This window comes from Pavona decussata, unplaced genomic scaffold (assembly GCF_977016875.1).
Source record: "Pavona decussata unplaced genomic scaffold, jaPavDecu1.1 SCAFFOLD_89, whole genome shotgun sequence".
NCBI classification, from domain to species: Eukaryota; Metazoa; Cnidaria; class Anthozoa; order Scleractinia; family Agariciidae; genus Pavona; species Pavona decussata.
This window is the reverse complement of record NW_028145506.1, coordinates 746,200-766,575: the sequence shown is the minus strand read 5'-3', so window position 1 is coordinate 766,575 and position 20,376 is coordinate 746,200. Positions and strand designations below refer to the sequence as shown.

The window sequence follows — 20,376 nt, the reverse complement described above, 5'->3', positions numbered from 1 at the left end:
TTGTTTTTGTTTGTTTTTTTTGTTCTTATTTTTTTTTTCTTTATTTTTTTTCTGTTTGTTTTTTTGTTGTTGTCGTTTTACTGTTCTGTTGTTTCGGTTTTTTCTTATACTGTTTGTATCTTAATGGGGTCCCGCACTATAATTGATTAAGCTTTTGGTTATCTCCCTGTCTACTAGCCTGGGGGGCAGACGGACTATAACCCCAGCGGTTATAGTCCGTCTGCGGCGCAGGCTACCTGTCTACACGCCAGTTATTATTTTTATCAGCTCTTAATTTCTCTGTGCCTTTAGACGCAGCAAGATGAATAAATCTTAGAACGGTATGCAAAAAGAAGTCGGAAACAAAAAACAAGTGTATGATTTTATTCCGCTTCTTCGACGTTTCAAAACCATTACATATACATGAGTATTAACTTCTGCCTCCACTTTCTCTATGGCTGTAAATCCCTAGCCTAAATGCATTGATTACGTGGGCTCTACGTGGTGTGGAATAAAGTTACTGCTGTTTTTTTACGACTTCTTGGTTTGTTCGTCTACTCTGAAATTAAAGACGAGCAAACTATTAGTAAAAGTATGACAATGAAAAATCCTAAGTGAAAAGGAGAACTTAAGTCAAAAAATCAATGTGGTTGTTGTTGTTTGTTTTGTTGTTGTTGTTGTTGTTGTTGTTTTGTTTGTTTGTTTGTTTGTTTGTTTGTTTGTTTTTACTTGATTTCAACAATTATTCAAAATAAAACACAGCTTTTATTATTCTCAAGAAGCATTCCGTGATGCCAAATCATATGATTTTTACTGTCTAGTTGCCAATTATTTAACTCCTGGCTATTGAAGGTTCAATTCCGCTTATACCAGACATGTTTTTCTGAGTAAAGAAAACGTGCTTGAACGCAAAACAAACAAGTGATAGCTAAGAGCTGGAAAATTGCAACTTTAATCCAATATCCCCCTCCCCCCCCCCCCCCCCCACCCAAAAAAAAGGAATGCATTAACATTTTTTTTTTTCAAACCACGTTTTTCACAATTTGGCTCCTAAAATACATTTACTAGATCTATGAACACTTCTCGTTTAAAGTGCCGAAATTGGCCATCTTTATTTTTGGGGGCTCCACTTTTCAGAACAGAATACTCAGCCGTGTTCAGTGACACCGAGTACAACTAAGTTAAAGAAAGTGTTATATATTTTCTTCACCTGCAAACTCCTTCAAAGTTCATATGTATGCATGCTCAAACCGGCATAATTTGCAATAGGGCCATCAAATTCTGTCAGCGACTACTGACATGTTACGAGCAAACGAACAAGATTTGATGTCTTAGTATATCGTTGTTTGAGCTGCTGCCAAGTTTGAACTTAGAGTCAATACTGTTCAGTTTATAATAATCTCACCCTACAACTTGGCAGAGGTTCCTATATCGGTTCCTTAGAAACATCTGTTCGTAAGACAATTTAACACAGCTCAGCATTATTCTTACAAATCAATTCAACGAAAAATGTATAAGACCAAATTTGACTTGGCTTGTCTAACTTGTCCGCTCACTATTTTTCATTGTTTGTCGTAGTGTTAATCACGGTGTCTGGACTACTTTTTATTTATTAAGCAGTTTTGCAGAGGAAGTGTAAATGAAATAGACAGACCCTCGCAGTCAATTACGCAAGTTAAGGGGAGGGGTTCACATTGCAGCGCATGTGCATGAATCTAAATGCTTTTTTCTCTTTCTTATCAACTTTATGGCGTTAAAAATCACACTGACATGTACTTCAGTAATCACATATCTATAATTAGTCCAAGCAAAATGACTGATGACCAAAAATCACAGAAAATGCAAGGGGATTGTACTCATATTGTCGATATTGAATATTAGTTTAGCATTGACCCGTAGGATTTATTCAACGGTTGGTGGGTTTACAGTTTCTTGCATGCGAAATAACGCAATCACTCGAAAAAATTACCACCCGAGTTACCTATTCCCTTCCAAATGGTTCATAAACAACGAATTAAATTAAACAGGCTTGGGTCATAGCGAGCAAAGGCGAAAAAGTATTTTGATTCATGGACATGCGCAGAACCGTAAACCCCTCCCTTTAACTACTAAAAGAAAGCCTGAAAACTGAAAAAAATTCAGGCTTGAACAGGATTCGAACCCATGACCGCTGCGATGCCAGTGCAGAGCTCTACCAACAGAGCTATCAAGCCACCTGGAAGCTGGTCATATTGTGAGTTCGTAATCAGTACCCGTGAAGAGGAGAGAAGGAAAAAGTGGTACAATACTAACCTTCCAGTAACAGATACACGAAATTAGCGTCACCCTTCCCGATGCACTCGTTGTCGTCATTTATGTTGCACATGGTGTAGTTTTGACCAATGCACAGCTGACAATCACCGTGCCTGGAATACTGATCACAGGCGTCTGATCCTGACCAACATTCTCCATAGTTCTGCAGCCCAAACATCGTGTATCCACGAGAAGAGGCAGCTTTGGCACAACGACAAGCAAGCCTGAGTGATATCATTCAATATCTGGTCAGTAATGGACAGCTAGATTGAATATAGTATAAGATTGTCAAAAAATGGTCTTTCAATAGAATCACCATATGTTCCACACATTTGTCATCTGTGGATAGTTCAAAATACTATTTATATGAAAGCAGTTCCTCAGTCATTAGGACATTCATGTGTTTACTCATAATCACACAGGGACTTTCCCTAGTGGCCATGGAGGACATCACAGGTCCGTAATGGAAAAATCTTTTCACATTAGGAAAACCACATTATGTGACATAGGCCAACTGTAAAACAAACATTTCTTATTCTTATTTTTAACCGGCAACAAAGACCTAAGGCATGATGGTTGACGTTCTAACACCGCCAGGTGCGGTATCAACCCCTCCACGCCTGACTCGTGTGCAACGGTAGCGGTTTATAGGCTGCATCCTAACTTATTTATTTATTTATTTATTTATTTATTTATTTATTTATTTGTTTGTTTGTTTATTTGTTTATTTATTTATACAATAAAGAATTGAAAAATTGTCAAATACTTTTGAAATGTTCGTGGCTAGTCTAACGCGGCGTTTCGTCTCGGCCAAGGGGCTCTTCAGAGACCTTCAGAATTTATAGGCAAACTCGTTGAGCATCACGCCCAAAGTCCCGTAATTTTTTTTGTTTATTTATTTATTTATTTATTTACAAACCCGTGCAGATAATCTTCCCAGTTGTGCCAATCGACTGGTACTCCATACTTTGGTGATCTGGGATCTCGATCAGTGATGAGAAGTTGAGACATGGCTCTTATCCACCGGCTGTCCTGATAACATCCGAGCTTATAGAACGATCGTTCGCATGTGGAGTGTTGACCAAATACTGTATGAAAGGGAGGTGCAAAAATAATGTAAATGAGTAAGTAACAAATGTAATATGAATTGTATAAGTATTACTTCGCAGCGGTGCTGACTTTTTTTTACAGCTAAAAAGAAGTAGTTCTGAGGAGGCTCTTCGCTTAAAGTGTTCCTTCGGCGCAATAAAAAGACAAACACGAGCTTCCAAGCATTAATTATTATTATTATTATTATTATTATTATTATTATTATTATTATTATTATTATTATTATTATTATTATTATTATTATGTGCAGTTAAAAAACTTATGTATGCTAAAATGGAACCACACAGGGCGCACAGCGTAACCTATGCGATGTTAAGGAACTATAAAAAGAAAACTGCTAAGTTAAAAAAAAATAGCGATAAAATGTAAAAATCTCATAAAATATTAAAGTTCTCCGACACAAAAACTATATGGAGCTTCTACGCTATTCCCTAAAGGAAAGTCAATTGACCGTAGCTTTGAAAGTTCTCACTATGTTGAGAGAACTCGAGATGGTAGCCTTCTGCATCCTTCTCAATACGTCATAACCCCTTCTGCCAAAGAGCTTCCTCATTGTCAGGTCTACATCCCTTTGACCATCCCCCAAGCACGTCAATGATGATGTTACATTGTTCAACGTCATAGCCAGGGTACTGCTTCTTCAGCTCGAATCGCAGTGGCCCGTACTTGACCGTCTTCTCCTCGGACTTTTTTTCCCGATGCTCCATCCACGGACAGGACATCTCCACAGCCCACACCTTTTTATTCTTGTGGTCCACAAATCGAGCGTCCACTCTGTTAGCCTTGACGATGGTATGTTCAGCATAAACTGGAACATCCCAAAACGCTAATGCCTCAGATGACTCATAGACTGGTTTGGGCACTGCACATGATGGTTATTATTATTATTATTATTATTATTATTATTATTATTATTATTATTATTATTATTATTATTATTATTATTATTATTGTTATTACTTTTATTCTTATTCTTATTCTTATTCTTATTCTTATTCTTATTATTATTATTATTATTATTATCATTATTATAAAAAATAATATCTTTATTAACATATAACAAGCAAATTAAAACCTATTTACAATTCATTTCGATTTCGAGACTAATTCTCAAGCACAGATTTTTTAAAGAAAAACGAAATGTCATAATAACAATAATAAAAATAATAAAAAAAAACAACATCTTTATCAACATATTCCAAACTATTTACAAGTTAAAAGTTCCAATTCCAAAAGATTCAATTCACAGACACTTGCTTGGCCAGCGTTTAGGCGATAGTCATTATTATTATTATTATTATTATTATTATTATTATTATTATTATTATTGTTATTGTTATTATTGTTATTGTTTTTGTTGTTATTGTTATTGTTATTGTTATCGTTATCGTTATCGTTATCGTTATCGTTATCGTTATCGTTATCGTTATCGTTATTGTTATTGTTATTGTTATTGTTATTGTTATTGTTATTGTTATTGTTATTGTTATTATTATTATTATTATTATTATTATTATTATTATTATTATTATTATTATTATTATTATTAATTGCCAAAATTATCCGCCGTGCAAGTTCCGAGCTTGACAAACTTTCATTATCTCCTAGGAGTGTGGCTAAACTGGCATCTGAATAAACCGGAAGAGGAATGAGTACCTGAGATGACGGATGAACAAAATAGCATTACTGAGAAGAAGACGAGGTGCATAATGACTGGAAAACCTGAAAAAAAAAAGAAAGAAATATGTAAACTATACGTTGGACGTGTTAATATTATAGTACATACCATGCATCCTGGAGCATATTTATTTACAGGAAAAAGTCGCAATAAATATTGGGTCCATTTATTTATCAGAGTTGTAATTTTTGGCGCTCTTTCGAAGCTGAATTGAAGTATCCTTTCTTAAAGAGGACGTTCACGAATTTCGCGATCGGATTTGCGGGCCCCGAGGATATTATCACGGGCTTAACGTAACTAAGAGTAACACTCAAAACCCCCTATTCTTTCTTACAATCTTTGTTTGTTTATTACACCCATTTTGAAATCACTGGTGATCCTTGCAATCTGATTGGCTCTCAACAGTGCGATTTATTCCCAAATTGCACCATTTTTGCTGTAAATTGCATCCTTTCTTTAGCCCTATCAAAATGGACATGAAGTAACAAAAATAAATATTAATATTGACAATGATACTCTGTGATTTCAAAATAGGTGTAATAAAGTGGTAACTTGTGATTTCAAATCAAACTCACGCTGCGCGATCGTTCGATTTTGAAATCACGCGTATGATTTCAGACCAAATTGCACTCAGTTCGATTACCACTATAAATAACACCAAAACTGATTTAAAAATGAATATAGGAATATGGTTAACAGCATGGCTTTCTGTATTATCCTTTTTGTCTGAACACAAACTTCTATGTTGCCATTATTAACATCTATGTTAAATTTTACAACAACCAAGCGACGCCCATCGCATTTATTCCTGGATATAAAACAGAATTGCTTTTTCATATTTCCAGCGATTGGATCAAAATTTAAGGGGTAAAACAGCTCATTCTTAGCAGGCATGTTCACGGGTAATAATGTAATGGGCAGAGAATTACCAAATGCATGCTGCAGAATCGAATCATTTAAATTTTAAAGCTAACTATATAATGCCCTTCTCCACTCCTTCCTTGCGTACTGTAACCTGATGTAATATGATCATGTGGAGTAAATAAAAAATACAAAAATACAAATTTAAAATATGCAAAGCTAACCCTCGTTTTAAATAAAGTTTGTGTTCCTTATGCATACTTACTCGGAAAACCCTCAGAAGCCTAGATCTAGGAATATAACCTCAAACAAATGTGGATTAGTCTTCAAGGGATATTTCCTGATCGTATATTATTCAGGTCGTGATTCAGTTGTTAATTAACATCCTGCCTAAGGTAGTAAAGATTTACATAACAAAGGATAGCAAAACTTGTCAGAAATAAATTGACGCTTATTTGACTTCTAATATTTCCTTACTTAACAATATCGCCTTTAAGCGACAAACTTTATTTATTGGGTGAAATGCCTTTGGGGAAAAACTGCAAACGAGCAGATATTGTTAAAGAAAAATGCAAATAACAAGGAGATATCCTTTTTAAATTTATTTTTTCCTGTTTTCGTTGCGAGAAATAATGCACCTTTTAAAATTGTTTTCTAATTGACTCGTTAAGAAATTCAAGTAGTCAAATAACATCTTGGTGTTCAGATGACTTATCCAGAATAAACAGGGTATAAAATAATACTTTCGCGCAGCTGTGTCAAGAAATAGCCAAGAATTGACAATAACACCCTTTTGAGAAGTAAATAAATTATAAGTTGACCAAAAGAAAGAATAAAAAACTTATAGCCTGAGACGTTTCATTCTGCCGGAAGGGGCAAATGAAATGATTTCGTTTAATTAGTAATTTCTATTATGGAGAGTAATTTCCAACTGAAGGCAAACGCCTTAAATACATTCGGTTCTGTCAATTTCTGTCACAAGAGAAATACCATGGTCACCTTTAACACCTTGGCTCCACATACAATATTAATACAAAATTTAAGGCTGATAATATGGCCTTTTAGCGACTAACTGTATCTGTAAAGACCGCCGACCACTGTAATCGTGAGCAAAAAAAAACTGGCTTTTATCACAACTTGAATGAAAATATCATCTTTCCGTCGTATCTGTGGTCCCGTATCTTTTTAAAAACTTCCAAATACGGAAGTGAGTCACGCTGTCTCACCTAATAACAAGTCCGTTACAATGAATTCGAACTGACAACAATCACCCAGCGTAGAACTGCAACTGAATAGAATCTCAACATGGCGGTGGGTCATCAGCTGAAACTTTTTAAAAACAGTGAAAAATTGGACGAAAATGGGAATATTTGCTGGAGAACTGTTACTCATTCGATGGTTCGGTGGTCGGGTACGAGTTCGAGTTCGAGAACGCTGGAGAGCAAAAATACAAATGTTCGCAAATACAGAACAAAACAAATAGCGAGCTAATGAAAGAGAAAAAGCGGTCGACAAGCCAAATAAAGAGGGATAATCGATATGTTCTTTTATGTGTTGGGTAGTGCACAAACGAGCCAGTCTCAAACATAAACTAGAGAGCAAACGAGTTAGCTTGTTTGGTATACGGTAAAAAGTGGTCCTGTATTCTATAGTTTAGCCCAAGCTATAACTTACATATTTTTGGGCATCCTTAATGCCTATTTTCTGGACATTCGAAGTGTCGAAAACAGCAAGCGATCCTCAGCACATCAAAACACTACAACTGGTGTACGCAAGCGCTCAATTTTTCACGTGATCTACCCTCAGAGAATACCATCGGGCGCGGGCAACAAGTTACCGCTAACATATGCCAAAGAAAGTGGAAATCAAAGATATAGTACAAAATATAGAAAGGTAAGATGATAACTATACTGAAGTTACTCGAGACGACACTGCTCGAGTATTCGACTTTCCCTCCCCTCTCCCCCGCCCCCATATTTCCCACTGCTCATGCCATAACAAAATAAAAGCACAGCAACCTGTGGTTAGGATTTCGATCGGTAAAATATTGACAAACAAATGCGATAACAAAAGCAAGTTGTGGAAATATAGCGTAGAATGCAATATTTCGAAAAGCACAACCTTTCTTCTTCAGGTTCAAGGGTTACAAACAATTACATTTAATGAAATTATATTGTCTGAAAATGGTATTAAGAGACGAAATACTTGAATTCCTTAAATTGAGAGGACTAAACATTGTTGCAGCACATCTTCTTTGATGGAGTTTCTAGTTCATTGACCGCGCCAGGACAGAAAATCTAAGATGGCGGCTGTATATTTTACCACAATACCTTGCGAAAATAACACAGCCAATAGGCACATAAGAAAGCCCTATTGAGAATGTTGTATTTAATCAGTAAATGACACAGGCACACTCAGAAAAAATCCGAGTGCTCCTATCAGGAGTCGAACCTAAGACCTTCCTAAGAACCTAAGAAAGCCATATTTTTGCGAAATTCGTCCCTCTATTAACAACATTGTGAATGCTACGTTGGAAGTTTTTAGAACTTTTCTGTGTGTTTTTATGAGCATTTTTAGGGTGTTCGTACGCTAAGAATTATGGGTAAATGTACCAGTCACCATCTTTTTTGGTGCAGTGGATTGCACAGAAAAACAAAGGGAAAATTGAGTGACAGTTAAAATGACGTGGTAATTGCTACCCTCTCAGACTTGGAACGAAAGTCCCCTAGATGCACGAACTTCGAACAATCCCCAATAACCAGATCAATGTCCATCCCTCTTTTTTTATTGTGGTAGATAAAAAGAAACAGCAGATTGTTCAACTTATGAGTTTTATTCAGCTTTGATTTCTTTATCAAGTACTTTTCAAAGCCAAAGTTTCCGTCTCTTCATGGAATCGATCCAATTCCACTCGCACTTCCACCCTCTAGAGACAAAACCGAAAACAAGGGTGGGTTAGCTCACGTGACACCACCAGCTATACACAGCAAGAAAAACAAGCAAAGTAAGCATTTAATGTGAAACAGCCATAAAGTTATAATTATTTAAATGTAACTGATAAAAATAAATATACAGAAATTTAGAATCTACACTTAGTCTTGGCTCTTGCGATACTAACACCGGACCAATACAACACGGTATGAAGTTTGCTTTCCAAATATTTTCATCTTAATTTATATTTATTACTTGAATTTATGTACAGTGTTTTTGGGACCTTTTTATATCCTTCTCTAGCATTATCTTTTTCTAAAAGAAATAAATTATACGCTCTGTCAGCCCTAAAGTCTGCTTATAAACAATTAATGACGTCATAGAAAGACGGAATACGGTACCTGACACCTAGGAATCGATCTTAACCAAACATTCGTAGGAAATCCATGTATATCACACTGCTTAAAACTGGATCGTTAGATAATGCAATTCTAGAGTTTTGATTGGCCTAACGGCCATGAGGGATATGAGCCATTATTAAAAACTGGATCAATGTATGAAGCAGTCTCAGGGATTTGATTGGCTTAGCGGCCATGGTATATGAGCCATTATACCATAACCGAGACATAGAGACCAAAAAATTGTCTTCTGGTTGCTTTTTTTTTTTTTTTCTTTTTTTTTTTGGCAAAGTGAAATCATCAAGATCTAGCAATATTTCTTGATTGTTTTTAATAAAACAATTATTCCACTCGCGCTTTTTGGATATGAGATGATTATTTCATTTTTGTCGCACAAATCTTAAGCAATTTACAGTCCTTTACCAAGATCCCAAAATCTGAAACTCTCTCTTAATATCAATTACTTCTTCATCTAGTTTTTTAACCTTTAAGGAAAAACGTTTGCAGTTTTATCTGTAAAATCATGAATTGACCAAGCCGTACTTACGCAGCACCATATTTTCTATTTTTTAATGTCAGCCGAGGTGGCCATTACATTGTGTGGTAAATTGAATGATTTTATTATACACCAATGAAATACCAGGTGAGCTTTCGCGCGAAAACATGATATCTTCACACGTGAAAAGATCACTGCTGCTATGGTTACATGATAAATCGCGCCTTTTGCAATGACTTGGTAGTTCATTGGTGTTTATATAGTGTGTGTGCGGACACGTGACCCTTGATTTACCGTCCGCCATGTTGGAGGACCACTTTGATGGGTTTTCCCTGTGTTTACCATTCAGAGTGCGGGCATCGCAAGTGCTTTCAAGATATACCTCGCATTTTCCTTTCCTTCCTTGTGAATTAAAATCGGAAAGGTAGCTAATTTACAGTGCCCTTTTGGCATTTAAGGTATATTTCAACCACAAAGCCCCTTTATATAATATCGATTTTTTGAGCCCTATTTTTTTTCAATTTCTAAAACCGATTATTCCGCTCACTTTGTTTTGTCGGCCCGATTACTTTTAAATTTGAAAACATGATCCCGGTGTTGAAAATCGGTGAAACTAATAAAAATTGGTTTTAGTGCAACAGTTTCTTATAAATTGGGATCATTTTCATTTTCGACAGACTACGAGTGAAGAAATCATGAAGAAAAATTGTAAAATCTACCAGTCTCACGGCGTATCTCTGCGCGATTTGTCTCGGTTCATTGATTGCACGCTACAATTTGTCTGCCTGAATTTTTTAATTCGAATTTAAATGGTTTCTATGAGAAAAATTGCCTTGATCCACGCGCGTTTCAGTGCAAGCAGCCTTCGAACGATCAAACTAGAGTGTGAATTGGTCTTGTTGATATAATGCCGTCGTTTTGTTTAATTGTTGGTTGTGGGAACAAAAGCGACAAGTGTCCGAATGTAGCGTTTTGCCGTGTTCCGAAAGTTTTAACAAACCAAGGAGAACAAACGGAAAGATTGTCATCAGAAAGACGTACTCTTTGGTTAGCGGCAATCAGCAGAGATAACTTGACAGAAAAGATTTTAGAAAACGACAGAGTTTGTGGGAAACATTTTATCAGTGGCAGAGCAGCCCAACTTTGGGATAGATTCAATCCCGATTGGATCCCAACTGTGCACCTTGGTCACGAGAAAAAATCAATCGACGAAACAGCAAAATCACAAGCTAATCTGGAGCGTAGTGCCAGAATCAAGGAGCGCAGAAAACGTAAAGGCGAAAGAGAAGAAAAGGAAAAAGTGAAAGTTATGAAACTGGAGGAGGCTAGCGAGCCAGTTGAAGCGTTAATTGATGACATCGAAGATGTTACAGCTGATATGAGAGAGTTAAAATTAAAACATGTTGCCACAAATACAGACGAATCTGCCTGTCTAGCTGGTCGGCAGGGGGCGCCAGGACAAGTTTATGCTGAAGAGTATTTTTGTAATGATGATGACAAGGTCAAATTTTACACTGGATTGCCTTCATACGAGATTTTGATAAAAACATTTTCCTTTATTGCTCCTCACGCAACTAGGCAATTCTCCCGTGCTCGCTTAAGCAAGTTTCAAGAATTTATTATGGTCGTTATGAAATTACGGCTAAACGTACCTCACCAGGATCTCGCCTATCGGTTTGGTGTATCTCGATTTGTTGTTTCAAGAGTCTTCAATTCATGGATCGAGGTAATGGATATTCGCTTGTCTCCTTTGATAGTGTGGCCTGAGCGCAAAGACCTTCAGAAAACCATGCCGAAATGTTTCATAGATGCATTTGGTCTAAAAACAACTGTGATTATCGACTGTTTTGAGATTTTCATTGACAGGCCTACCAATTTGCTGGCAAGGGCACAAACATTTTCTAATTATAAGCACCACAACACCGTTAAGGTGCTCATTGGCATTACCCCCCAAGGATCAATTTCATTTGTCAGTAAAGCATGGGGTGGTAGGGCATCAGATAAGTTTGTTACTGAAAACTCTGGTTTCCTTACAAACTTGTTGCCTAGAGACTTAGTTCTTGCAGACAGAGGGTTCACTGTCCATGAAAGCGTATGGTACTACCAGGCAAGCTTAAATATCCCTGCTTTTACCAAAGGGAAAAGTCAGTTAGATCCAATCGATGTGGAGAAGACAAGAAAAATTGCAAACGTACGAATACACGTGGAAAGGGTGATTGGAGTTTTGAGACAAAAATACACTATTTTGCAAAGTACATTACCTACAGATTACCTCACATGCAGGAAAAAAGAAGAGAAGGAAACCCCTTTGATTGATAGAATCATCAGGGTATGTTCTGCATTAGTGAATCTGTGCCCTCCAATCATACCATTTGACTAAAACTCACTCTTTGTAAGTGAACTAAACATGGCTTTGCATTTCAATTTGGTACACTTATTGAAAAAATAATTGATAATGCTCATAATTCTAGGGTCATAACATTAATGCAATGCTATAATGTCCTGATTGACATTGTCCCTTATTTTATCAGATATCAGAAATATTGCTGTAAGGTATTTTAAACATCTTCTAATTTCAACAAACTTAGATTCATGTTGAAAATTTTAAAACTCTCAAGATCACTGTAAACATTGCCACGTTTGACATAAGAGTCAAACTCTTTCGCATCAATGCAGTAGGGACACTTAACCTCACCCAACCCAAGGCCACAACAGTCATAGGAACAAATGAATCGGGAGTGGCATGCAAAAATGGGTAATCTTTGTTTATGAATGTACCACACTTGACTGCTTTAAAGTTGTTATGTTTTGCCTTCATCAGTGCTTTTCATATTCAGCGATTGCCACTGTTGCCAACTCTTCATGTTTGCAGCCATGCCTTGTAGCTGCAGAAGGGAAGTTAAACACGTCGGGATAACAAATTGTTTTGATAAGAGATTGTGATGGCTGTGCAGGATCAGTGTGACATGCTGCATGCCATAGCCCACTTTGAAAAAGAGTGATGGCCTGGGTCGAGAGTAGCTGCCTAAGCGATTGTGGGATTGTTTGGGGGGACGATAACAATAGCCATCGTCCCCCCAAACAATCCCACAATCACTTGGGCAGTTACTCTCGACCCAGGCCATCACTCTTTTTCAAAGTGGGCTATTGAGATGCACCAATTCGTCCAGCCCTGTGATGATAGAAAGCACAGCTTTTTGCTTGGTTTATGGTTTCTTTCTCAATCATTTCTATTCGCTCATTTGTGAGGCTTATTTCAACTTTGTAGCACTGTTCTAGTAGCTCAGTATAATTAAGGTTTATGTATTTCTCATCAAATAAATCTCGGATAGATGGTATCCCTCTCGTTTTGAAATAAATTCATCTGCATATGTTTCTACTAAACTTAGACAAACAGGTTTGACTTTGCATTCATTGAGAGAACTGTACAACTGTTCAAGTTCATCCTTAGTTGGTTGCTGCACTGACCCCTGTACTGTAGGTGATTCTTTTATCCCTGAAGAGGATTGATCACTGTTATCATTCTTGCCGCACAAACTAAGATCGTTTAAAGACTTCTCCAGGCTGCCTTCAGTTTTCTTGCTGAGGAAAAGTTGATGTCATTAACTCTGGCGTAATCAGCCTTTTCAACATAACTTGGCAAAATCCAGCCACACTTAACCTGCGTACACGCTAACCTTCCGTTTTGTCTGGTGACAACTTCAAGATAGAATAGTACACTTGCTATATGTGAGCAACACTCACCCAGGCCAGCCATACACCCTGCACAATGTGCTGACATCACAGTACCTTATTCGTTTGTTATAATCCACAATTGCACTAGTGGTTCATTCAGTCTCTGCGAATGTCTTACTTTGGCCAACACCACAAACCTCTTGTTAATCATACATCCAAGGACACTGGAAATGAAGCCACTAACCATCTGGTTGTAAGCTTGAAGGCTTCTGTAAGCTTTAAATTGTGCGTTGGAATAAATTTAGTATCGAGCACAAGATACGAAAGTAAGTTTTAAATCCATGGATTCAACTGGTGGAAGGCATTTCTCGCTCAACGTTTTAGCTGGGATGAGAAGCGGATCTATACCAATCTCAGAAATTTTATCGAGATACCTATATTTTCCCTTGCCTTCAAGATTTTCGCTATAATTTGAGAGCATCAGAGGCTCAACCCCTGTTGTTTCAGTCGCCATTTTGATTACGTAAGTCCTCCAACATGGCCGCCAGTAATTTTGTGACGTCATCCGCACACACACTATAATAAACAGAACATTACATGACCGCTTGGAGATACGAAATTTCAATTCTCGTGTTGAAATATTTTTCAACACTCGAAGAGAAATTTCGTATCTCCGCGCGGTCATGTAATATCCTCTATTTATGCTATGCCCGAGAAATAGCGACAATCAAATCGTCTTCAGGTTGGTCGTTCTTTCTTAAAGGGGAAGTATCATGGGGTTTTGATATCTTTTGTTAAAAATGATGAAATAAGACCTTCAATCACCTGCCAAAGGAACGAAATCAACTCAATTCTTGAAAGAAACAACTTGTGATCTGTTCTAGCGCATTTTGGAAACAAAAATGCGAGAACTTGAAAAACATTAGCCTTATATTTTTCAAGTTTCAATCCAAGCTGGCCTACCCTGTCTCTGGCCAGAGACTAATCGACAGTTTTATTGCACTGGGGTGATAATTTGTAACAAACTTGACAATTATTTTGTTGTTTCTGCTGACAGTCAAACATTTTTGGGTTTTGAAATGACAGCAAATTTTCGTGATACTTCCCCTTTAACGGAGCCATCAAGAAGCAGCAATATTCGGAGTCTTGGTTGTTTCTAATGCTTGTTGGATATGAGATGAACATATCTAACGACGCAAGCATCTCTCTTATCAAGTTTGTGATTTTTTAAGGCGCGCTCGTAGAATAATTTTTTTTCTGTTAAATATACAGATTAATAGTTCTGCCTCTATTTTGTGGCACTGTATAGAAACATTTTTTTCTTTTACCTTCCGACATAATCTTGTAGACGTAGTTTTTGTTTGGACCACCAACACATTCCTTGCCATCTTTGTCGTCACATTTCTTAAAATCAAAGCCAATGCAGCGAGAAGCACGTGCTTTCCCGTAGCGATCAAACCTCTCCGCTGCCTGAGCATCGCTCCAACATTCTCCATAGAACTGTAGTCCAAAGTGACTGTGTCCTTTAGCACTGGTTTCCTTGGCACAGCGGCAGGCCAACCTGAATGGAAAAAAGGAAATCATCTAGAGAAGGGAAACTTGGCTTTAACTCTGTTTTTTCTTTTAAAGAACGTCTAATTTTGGAGCTGAGGCTGAACGTTCTTGTATTATTTTTACGATTTGATGCTGAAAACGTTCTTAAGATGTTCTTAAATTACATGCCGATACACTACATGTATTTCAGTAAATCAATGCGGAAGTGACCAGGAAACCTATCAAAGTGATTATGACAAACCGGGATGTGTGTCACCATTGTTAATGTTATACAAAACATGCCCTTAAGTATTTTGGTTAATTTACATTTGTTACCTTGATTTTATATACAGATTAGCAAAATGAAAACGTTCTTAATCGGAATGTTCTTAATACGTTCTTAAAATTTTGGTTAATCTCAGCCTCGATCAACGTTCTTATAAAAAAGGTTCTTATAAAAAAAAACAGAGTGTATTCCATACACTATACTGACGGTCTGCATGGGGTTAGCTGTTAGCTGAGAAATGGCCAAGATTTTAACTGTCAGCTGAGAATGGCAGTTTTTTAACCAACAGCTGTGAACTGTCAGCTGGGATGTGTAAAGTTTGCTGAGTATAGTTTGAATTTTAACTGTTTGCTGAGAAATGGCAGGGATTTTTTTAACCAATAGCTGAGAACTGTTAGCTGAGGTGTCAAAAGTTTGCCTGAGTATAGTGTGAATTTTACTTGCAAATAACTTGCGGAAATCTTCAGATGATACTCAGCACTGTTTGGCTAATTAGAGGGACACCGATGATGTAAGAATGTTTTTATGACCGCAAAAAGCACGTGAGAAGTAAACGTTAACTGAGATGCGGCATTGTCAGCTGGGAAATGGCCGAAATTTAAAGGGGCAGTGTCACCAATTTTTAGTGTTACTATGAGTAGCCAAAAAGCGTATTTGTGAATGGAATCGTTAAAATAATGGTAAAGTTTTGTTAACAATAACTCTACTAGTGCACAGAAACTCCTTTTAATTATGTTTTGCTACGGATAGCTAGGGTGGAAGTGGATTGCAAATTGAAAAAATTGGCCCATTATTTCAAGTTCTTCCTGTGTATTTTAGAGAAGTCGCTAAAAGATTGATTTTGGCCCAAATTCTTCCTACGAGAAAAACCTTAATATTCTTTTCTAGCTGTTGTAAAAGCAATTCCATGTTACAAAACATGTTCTTTGTCAAATATTTGAGCAGTTTTGATCAAAATACAGCAAAATCCCCGCCATAGTGCCCATTTATTCTGACAGCTGAGAAATGGCTCAGCTGTCACTGATAGCTGAGACTCCAGCACCCCCATGCTGATGCTCATGACCCTATGCACTTGGGAACTTCACGTTTCATGTGTCACATAAGACAATGTCCATCAAATGCCCTTTTTGTTCTTCAAGGAATAATACGCAATTCGCATTTTTACCGGTTTCGGTGAGTAACTAAAAAAGAACCAAAAATTGTGTCTGGTCAATTAGACATTATTCTCGACATCCTCGATATATCAACAACAACAACAATTTATAGAGGTATTTCCATTTTCACTTGTTATAACTTTTCATATCTAGAGTTCATGATTTCATAGACAAAAGCAGCAACTGATCTGCAAATAAATGGGTCGATGCTATCTTACTCTTTTATTTCTATACTTGGAGGTTGTAGTGCGTAACCTGACTGAAAAACACTTGCCTTTTAAGAAATTTTTCCCATTCCCCGGCTTTCCAATTTATTTCCTTCCTCATACTAAACATTTCTTCAGATAGAGCTCTGTCTTTCATTTCATCTTTATAGCATCCAACTTTCTCATAGGTAACCTCACAGTCAGCTGGCTTGTCTGATAATTCTTCTAGCTCAAAAATAAAATAGCTAAATGTTAGTGGAAATTTATTACGAAGGAAGTTTAAAGACAACAATACAATGCTAGCGTGCGCTGGGATTTTTTTCAATAGGCTACGCAGCTCTTCAGAACATAATTGTTCAAATATTTTATTTAGTCTGTCATTGGTCAAAACGAGTCACATGACGCAGTATCCCCCAGCTAAAACTGATCTTTTTATTCCTCGAACTTCGCTCTAACACTCAGAAAACAGCTCGCATCCGCAGAACAGATAATGTGCGCGAAAAAGTATCCCGCTTGGATATTGTAGCACCAAATTTAGGTTGTTTTTATTGCAGGGGAATGGAGAGAAGGAACACAGGCGGCTGGTGTTTTCAAGGATAATACCAGAGGCTGAAAGATTGTACGAAAAATGAACATTTGGCTGAGAAACAAAGCTTCGAGGACAACTGTGAAATTTTGAGGACAACTTTAAAGGGAGCGGTTCACGGTTCTTCGCATGTCCATGAATCAAAATACTTTTTCGCCTTTGCTCGCTATGACCCAAGCCTGTTTAATTCAATTCGTTGTTTACGAACCATTTGGAAGGGAATAGGTAACTCAGGTGGTCATTTTTTCATATGATTGCGTTATTTCGCATGCAAATAACTGTAAACACGTCAACCGTGGAATAAATCCTACGTGTCAACGCTAAATTCAATATCGACAATATGAGTACAATCCACTAGCATTTTCTGTGAATTTTGATCATCTGTCATTTTGCTTGGACTAATTATAGAATGTGAATACTGAGATACATGTGAATGGGCCATAAAGTTGATAAGAAAGAGAAAAAAGCATTTAGATTCATGCATATGCGCTGAAATGTGAACCCCTCCCTTTACGTCGAGGGCATTGTCATCCGATATACCAGCAAGCCGAAAAGTGGTTTATTTATTTTATAACCCTCCGTCCGCGATTAATTTCTGAAACGCACGCGCTTTACTGGGCAAAAGGCAAAAACAGCGATGACCATTGTGTGATTGCAGATAAATGAGTGCAAGCTTACTGGCTTTCTAGATTTTATTAAACTGTGATTGGATTACAACAACTGAGACCTAAAACTGTGACGTTTTTATCCTTTTCCTTTTTTTTTTCTCTTACAAAACAAACGTATTGCACCCAAGCGGCTTCATAGTTGTAATAGAATGGTCACGATATTTTATTAGTTATTAACAGAGAATTTGAAATTCAGCACCAACCTCACTAACTCAAACTTTCGCTAATTCGAACTATTGGCGGGGGTGCTACCGTATGCTATTCCGCTCGATTAGAGTTCAGTTAAAATTAAGTATTTACATCTTTATACAGACCTCCCTCCAAGAACGAACGGTATAGCCGTTTAAAGTCCTCCTCATTCCTGAAATCTAATATTCATAGTTGTGTTAGTCATTTTCTGATGCAAGAAACATTCACTGTGTGTGCGCGGTGCTAAGCCGCCCCGAGTTTCACCACGGGGGGGGGGGGGGGGGGGGCAATTGTGAGCTTTGGTAGCCGCGAGCCTGAGGCATGCAATCGAGCGTTTTTTAAGAAATATATCAAATAAAAGGAAGAGTGTTTCATCCGATGTCCAAACACCGAAACGTGGAAAAGCGAGGCGCAGCCGAGTTTTTCTTACGAACTTCGAGACGTTTGGAACATAAACTTCTATATATACCCTCCAACTCTCATTGCCGTAGCCTCGGTGGCCGCGAAGTCGCTAAGGGAAATGGTAGTGCTGAAACACAATTATTTTTATTAGTTATGAAAAATATACCACATTACTATGAGGCCGTCGTCTGACAGACCCACTTTTTCAATTAAGTTAAAAATAGTTTTTGCCTATTCACTTTCAAGTTAAATATGCTATGACATATAAATTAGCCCTTTTGACGGCTTATCCGAACATATTTTAGAGAGGCAGGGGCTCATTACAAAATGGCAGTCAAGGGAAGATTTAATCAAGGCTCACTTGAAATTATTTATTTGTAAATATTTCTTTTCTCGGCCTTTTGGTTTTACCCGACCGTCCGACTAACCTGACCACGAGAGCGATGGCGATGGAAAACGAAACGTTGCGAAGGCCGAGTATAAAATCAGGCCGTTAAAATGTGGAATTAGTAAAAATTTTTCGCCCGGTTCTGGCAAGGGATAAATTTGTATGGAAGCAGATGTATCAATATTAATACAAGCTAGAATACAGGAGAATACTGAGAATATCAGTTATGAACAGACACGCACTTGATTTACCTTTCAAAGTCCATGACTGGACCACCGCCACGGTCAAAAGGAGAAGACATTGGCTTGATAGCAACAGATTCATAGTTTCTCTTGACTAGGAAAACGTATGTTGATAGTGAAAACCTATTTCCATGCACATTAACTTAAAATATAAATGGGGATCATGTGAGCAAATAAAAATTATCAGCTATACAAACACTATTTTTTATTGATGCGAGCTGTATGACCTATCATCCCGAAGAATACCCATTGTTCTCACGACAATTACATTTATAGTGTGTGACAAAATGTTTCCACTGGCGAATGAAATTTGTAATTTTCATTGCTAAAAACAATAACCTGTGGGAACCAAGTGATTCTAAAGTTTAGCCTGGAAATGAAGCAATTTAAAATAGACTTTTTTGTGTGTTGAACTTTTCGATATTTAAGACAACAAAGGAAAATCAATTTATGCCATATGTTGATACAAAAGAGGATTTATTAATTTTTAATTTTCTGAAGCCTTTTCTATTTTTCTTTTATAGCTGTTTTATTTTTTGGTGAAATACGTTGGCTCATTAAGAAGAGCGTCCTACATTCCTCAGAACGGAGGGCCAAGCTTTTTTCAATCCCGAGACCAACATTTCGGTTCCATGCAGGCTCTTTCTACTTCGCTCCGAGCCCCAACCGTAAACGAAGTTGGAAATCGCTACTGCAAATAGTCTCGCTAATCAGCCTGCACTCTTTCAGAGCAAAAAACTTAGGGCTATTTTTCATTAAACATACTTTAATGATATTACTTAATGCATAAATATAAACGATAAAGGGCTAAAATGAGCGACATTTAAAATAGCTGAAAGAGGGTCAGAGAAAAAGTTCTACCCGATAGAATAAATGCTTGCCATTAATTAAAAAATAATTCACCAATTTTGTGAGATCACTTATATTACGGTACCTACCTTGACTGAAACATGAAATCTCTCTAAATTTAGAATGAAAATCGGCCAGTTACGAACTAAGAAGATTAAAAAGAGAAAGAAGTTCCTCAACGAAGGAGACTGTTTATGAAGCAGAATTTCTTAATCGGACAAATAGATTAAACCCCTTGGCCACTCTACCCTAGGCCATAATATCTTGTTGGCTCTGCTGTTTGTTTTAGCGCCTGCTATTAAAACACTTAAACAAATGAAAGTCGCCTCTGTTGTCTTAAGAGCTAATGAGGAAAATCTAATTTAAAGATTTAGCTATAGCCTTCTGTCTTAAGGCTTTTGTAAGCTGATAAGATTTTTCCTTAGCGTATTGTTTGATAACAAAAGCCTGTGG

The 20,376-nt window shown here is 37.2% G+C and overlaps 3 protein-coding genes across 4 annotated transcripts; 1 reads left to right on the top strand and 2 right to left on the bottom strand.

The window, feature by feature from the left end:
- Nucleotides 1–347: 347 nt before the first annotated feature.
- Nucleotides 348–6,303, bottom strand: LOC146474439 (uncharacterized). Of its 2 annotated transcripts, none has more exons than XM_085116953.1 (5): nucleotides 6,186–6,303; nucleotides 5,038–5,103; nucleotides 3,191–3,359; nucleotides 2,272–2,495; nucleotides 348–538 (listed from the first exon to the last, which is right to left on the bottom strand). In XM_085116953.1, the coding sequence occupies exons 2-5, from the start codon at nucleotides 5,087–5,089 to the stop codon at nucleotides 534–536; spliced, it is 450 nt and encodes a 149-aa protein (XP_084973079.1). In that variant the 5' UTR covers nucleotides 5,090–5,103; nucleotides 6,186–6,303; the 3' UTR covers nucleotides 348–533. The 2 variants fall into 2 exon arrangements, with proteins under 2 accessions (XP_084973079.1, XP_084973078.1); XM_085116952.1 differs by having other exon boundaries at nucleotides 348–533.
- A 2,431-nt stretch (nucleotides 6,304–8,734) lies between these two features.
- LOC146474437 (uncharacterized) lies at nucleotides 8,735–20,299 on the bottom strand. Its single transcript, XM_085116951.1, has 6 exons — nucleotides 20,013–20,299; nucleotides 19,084–19,168; nucleotides 18,168–18,221; nucleotides 16,668–16,824; nucleotides 14,749–14,981; nucleotides 8,735–8,846 (listed from the first exon to the last, which is right to left on the bottom strand). Exons 2-6 carry the CDS (start codon nucleotides 19,154–19,156, stop codon nucleotides 8,809–8,811), a joined length of 555 nt encoding a protein of 184 aa, XP_084973077.1. The 5' UTR covers nucleotides 19,157–19,168; nucleotides 20,013–20,299; the 3' UTR covers nucleotides 8,735–8,808.
- Nucleotides 11,385–12,454, top strand: LOC146474438 (uncharacterized). Its single transcript, XM_085116950.1, has one exon. The coding sequence runs from the start codon at nucleotides 11,475–11,477 to the stop codon at nucleotides 12,123–12,125; it is 651 nt and encodes a 216-aa protein (XP_084973076.1). The 5' UTR covers nucleotides 11,385–11,474; the 3' UTR covers nucleotides 12,126–12,454.
- Nucleotides 20,300–20,376: the final 77 nt, after the last annotated feature.

What these genes read in the sequence shown, in the direction of transcription:
- LOC146474439 (XM_085116952.1), bottom strand. Translation starts at nt 5,089, where the DNA reads ATGCACCTCGTCTTCTTCTCAGTAATGCTATTTTGTTCATCCGTCATC. An exon ending in TTGTTCATCCGTCATCTCAG is followed by an intron (nt 3,360 to 5,037) that starts GTACTCATTCCT and finishes CCTTTCATACAG; the next exon opens with TATTTGGTCAACACTCCACA. An exon ending in CGTGTATCTGTTACTGGAAG is followed by an intron (nt 534 to 2,271) that starts GTTAGTATTGTA and finishes ATTTCAGAGTAG; the next exon opens with ACGAACAAACCAAGAAGTCG.
- LOC146474438 (XM_085116950.1), top strand. Translation starts at nt 11,475, where the DNA reads ATGGATATTCGCTTGTCTCCTTTGATAGTGTGGCCTGAGCGCAAAGAC.
- LOC146474437 (XM_085116951.1), bottom strand. Translation starts at nt 19,156, where the DNA reads ATGAATCTGTTGCTATCAAGCCAATGTCTTCTCCTTTTGACCGTGGCG. An exon ending in CCGTTCGTTCTTGGAGGGAG is followed by an intron (nt 16,825 to 18,167) that starts GTCTGTATAAAG and finishes TTTTTGAGCTAG; the next exon opens with AAGAATTATCAGACAAGCCA. An exon ending in TGGGAAAAATTTCTTAAAAG is followed by an intron (nt 14,982 to 16,667) that starts GCAAGTGTTTTT and finishes TTTTCCATTCAG; the next exon opens with GTTGGCCTGCCGCTGTGCCA.